The sequence below is a fragment of the Schistocerca nitens genome, chromosome 7 (assembly GCF_023898315.1).
Source record: "Schistocerca nitens isolate TAMUIC-IGC-003100 chromosome 7, iqSchNite1.1, whole genome shotgun sequence".
Lineage (NCBI taxonomy): Eukaryota > Metazoa > Arthropoda > Insecta > Orthoptera > Acrididae > Schistocerca > Schistocerca nitens.
Genome location: NC_064620.1, coordinates 246,421,991 through 246,423,628, shown reverse-complemented (window position 1 = coordinate 246,423,628; position 1,638 = coordinate 246,421,991). Strand labels below are relative to the sequence as shown.

The 1,638-nt window shown below is 55.9% G+C and overlaps 1 protein-coding gene across 1 annotated transcript; it reads right to left on the bottom strand.

Moving 5' to 3' along the window:
- Positions 1-364: 364 nt before the first annotated feature.
- LOC126195556 (uncharacterized) lies at positions 365-1,138 on the bottom strand. The gene has a single exon (XM_049934180.1). It carries the CDS (start codon positions 1,136-1,138, stop codon positions 365-367), a length of 774 nt encoding a protein of 257 aa, XP_049790137.1.
- Positions 1,139-1,638: the final 500 nt, after the last annotated feature.

The following is a 1,638-nucleotide window of genomic DNA, read 5'->3' as shown; positions in this document are numbered from 1 at the left end:
TCGTCTGGCGTAAAGATGGGGTCCATTCGTCTGGCGTAAAGATGGGGTAATTGTCAATTAGGGTTAACTCCTCCTTGGTCATGAAATTTAGCCACTTGAGCTGATACTTGCTAAAGCGGTGTGGGCGATGGGGGAGGGGAGGCGGACTAGCATCTGGGAATGGGAATGACCGCCCGCATCTCGTGGTCGTGCGGTAGCGTTCTCGCTTCCCACGCCCGGGTTCCCGGGTTCGATTCCCGGCGGGGTCAGGGATTTTCTCTGGCTCGTGATGGCTGGGTGTTGTGTGATGTCCTTAGGTTAGTTAGGTTTAAGTAGTTCTAAGTTCTAGGGGACTGATGACCATAGATGTTAAGTCCCGTAGTGCTCAGAGCCATTTGAACCATTTTTTGAATGGGAATGACCCGTCCTGTAGCGACGCCGCAATGTTCTTGAGGAACGGCTGCAGCTCGTGCGGATCTGGCATTTTCATTTTCCGTAGCTGTGACTTCTTAGCGGTAGACTTCTCGACATGGGAGGAGTCGGTCGCTGCCACAGCACCCTTGCTTGCAGCTGCCTTGGCGGAGTGTGACGACTGTGGCGTGACATCGTCGGTTTCCATAGGCGCCACGTCCTGCATTGCTGCAGGGGGCGGAGCGGCGGTTGTTTGCGTGGCCGCATCGACCCCTACCGGTCGACTCACGGTGGGGGCGGCGGCGGGAGCTAGCGGCTTCTTCTTGATAGCCCGCAGCTCATCGCGCAGCTGCTGGAGCTGGCGATGCACAGCTGCGAGCTCCTCCTTCAGTGCGGCCTTTTCGGCCGCAAAGGCGGCTCGGAAGCCGGCCATAGCTTCATCGGTGGCGGCCTCAAGGCGGCGCGGCTCGCACCCCTCGCCGGAGCGGGGAGGCGGGGCGGCCGACGAGGCGCTTGACGTCGCCGCAGGGCGTGGTGCGGCGGGTAGACGGCGTGACTCGCGGAGGTAGCCGCAGCTACGCGAGTTGGCGGCGTGTGGTCCGCCGCAGTTCGCGCAGACGCAGGCCACCCCACGAGGCTTCGTGCAGCTGCGGGTGTCGTGAGCCGCCGCGCACTTCAAGCACGCGACGGCGTTCTTACACCCGCGCGCGGTGTGCCCCAGCTGTTGATAGTTGTAGCACTGGAGCATCGTCCTGTTCCGCTGCGTTCGCTTACGCCTTGGCTGCCGTTGGCGGCCGCCGGTACAGGCGTCTAAGGCTAGCGAAATGAGGGATGCTCAACTACCGGCACTACCGATAGATGGCTCTAGCGCGTGCTGGCCAAAGTTCATATCGTTGAGTGTCCGCCAGAGATCACTGGTGTCCGCCATATCTGAATTTGGCAAGAAACGAAGTGTCAAAACACGGATGAAAATGTTTTTCGTTCTGCGCCCTCATAAGTCTTTTATATTGGATGTTCTAGATATCTACACATCAGCATAATGAAGTGTCTCTAATCTAGCGAGCAAAAACAGTGACAGTTCTGCTATGAAATTCCTAAATTCGAGTGTGTTTTGGAAGTTTGACAAGCTGACCTATAAATCATTTACTATTAATTTTATGAGTGTTTTACTTATTTGCCCGTTTTAAAACACTATTTAAGATTCAATGGAGGTCAACAAATTACCTTACTTGCCAAAGCTATTAACTA

What these genes read in the sequence shown, in the direction of transcription:
- LOC126195556 (XM_049934180.1), bottom strand. Translation starts at nt 1,138, where the DNA reads ATGCTCCAGTGCTACAACTATCAACAGCTGGGGCACACCGCGCGCGGG.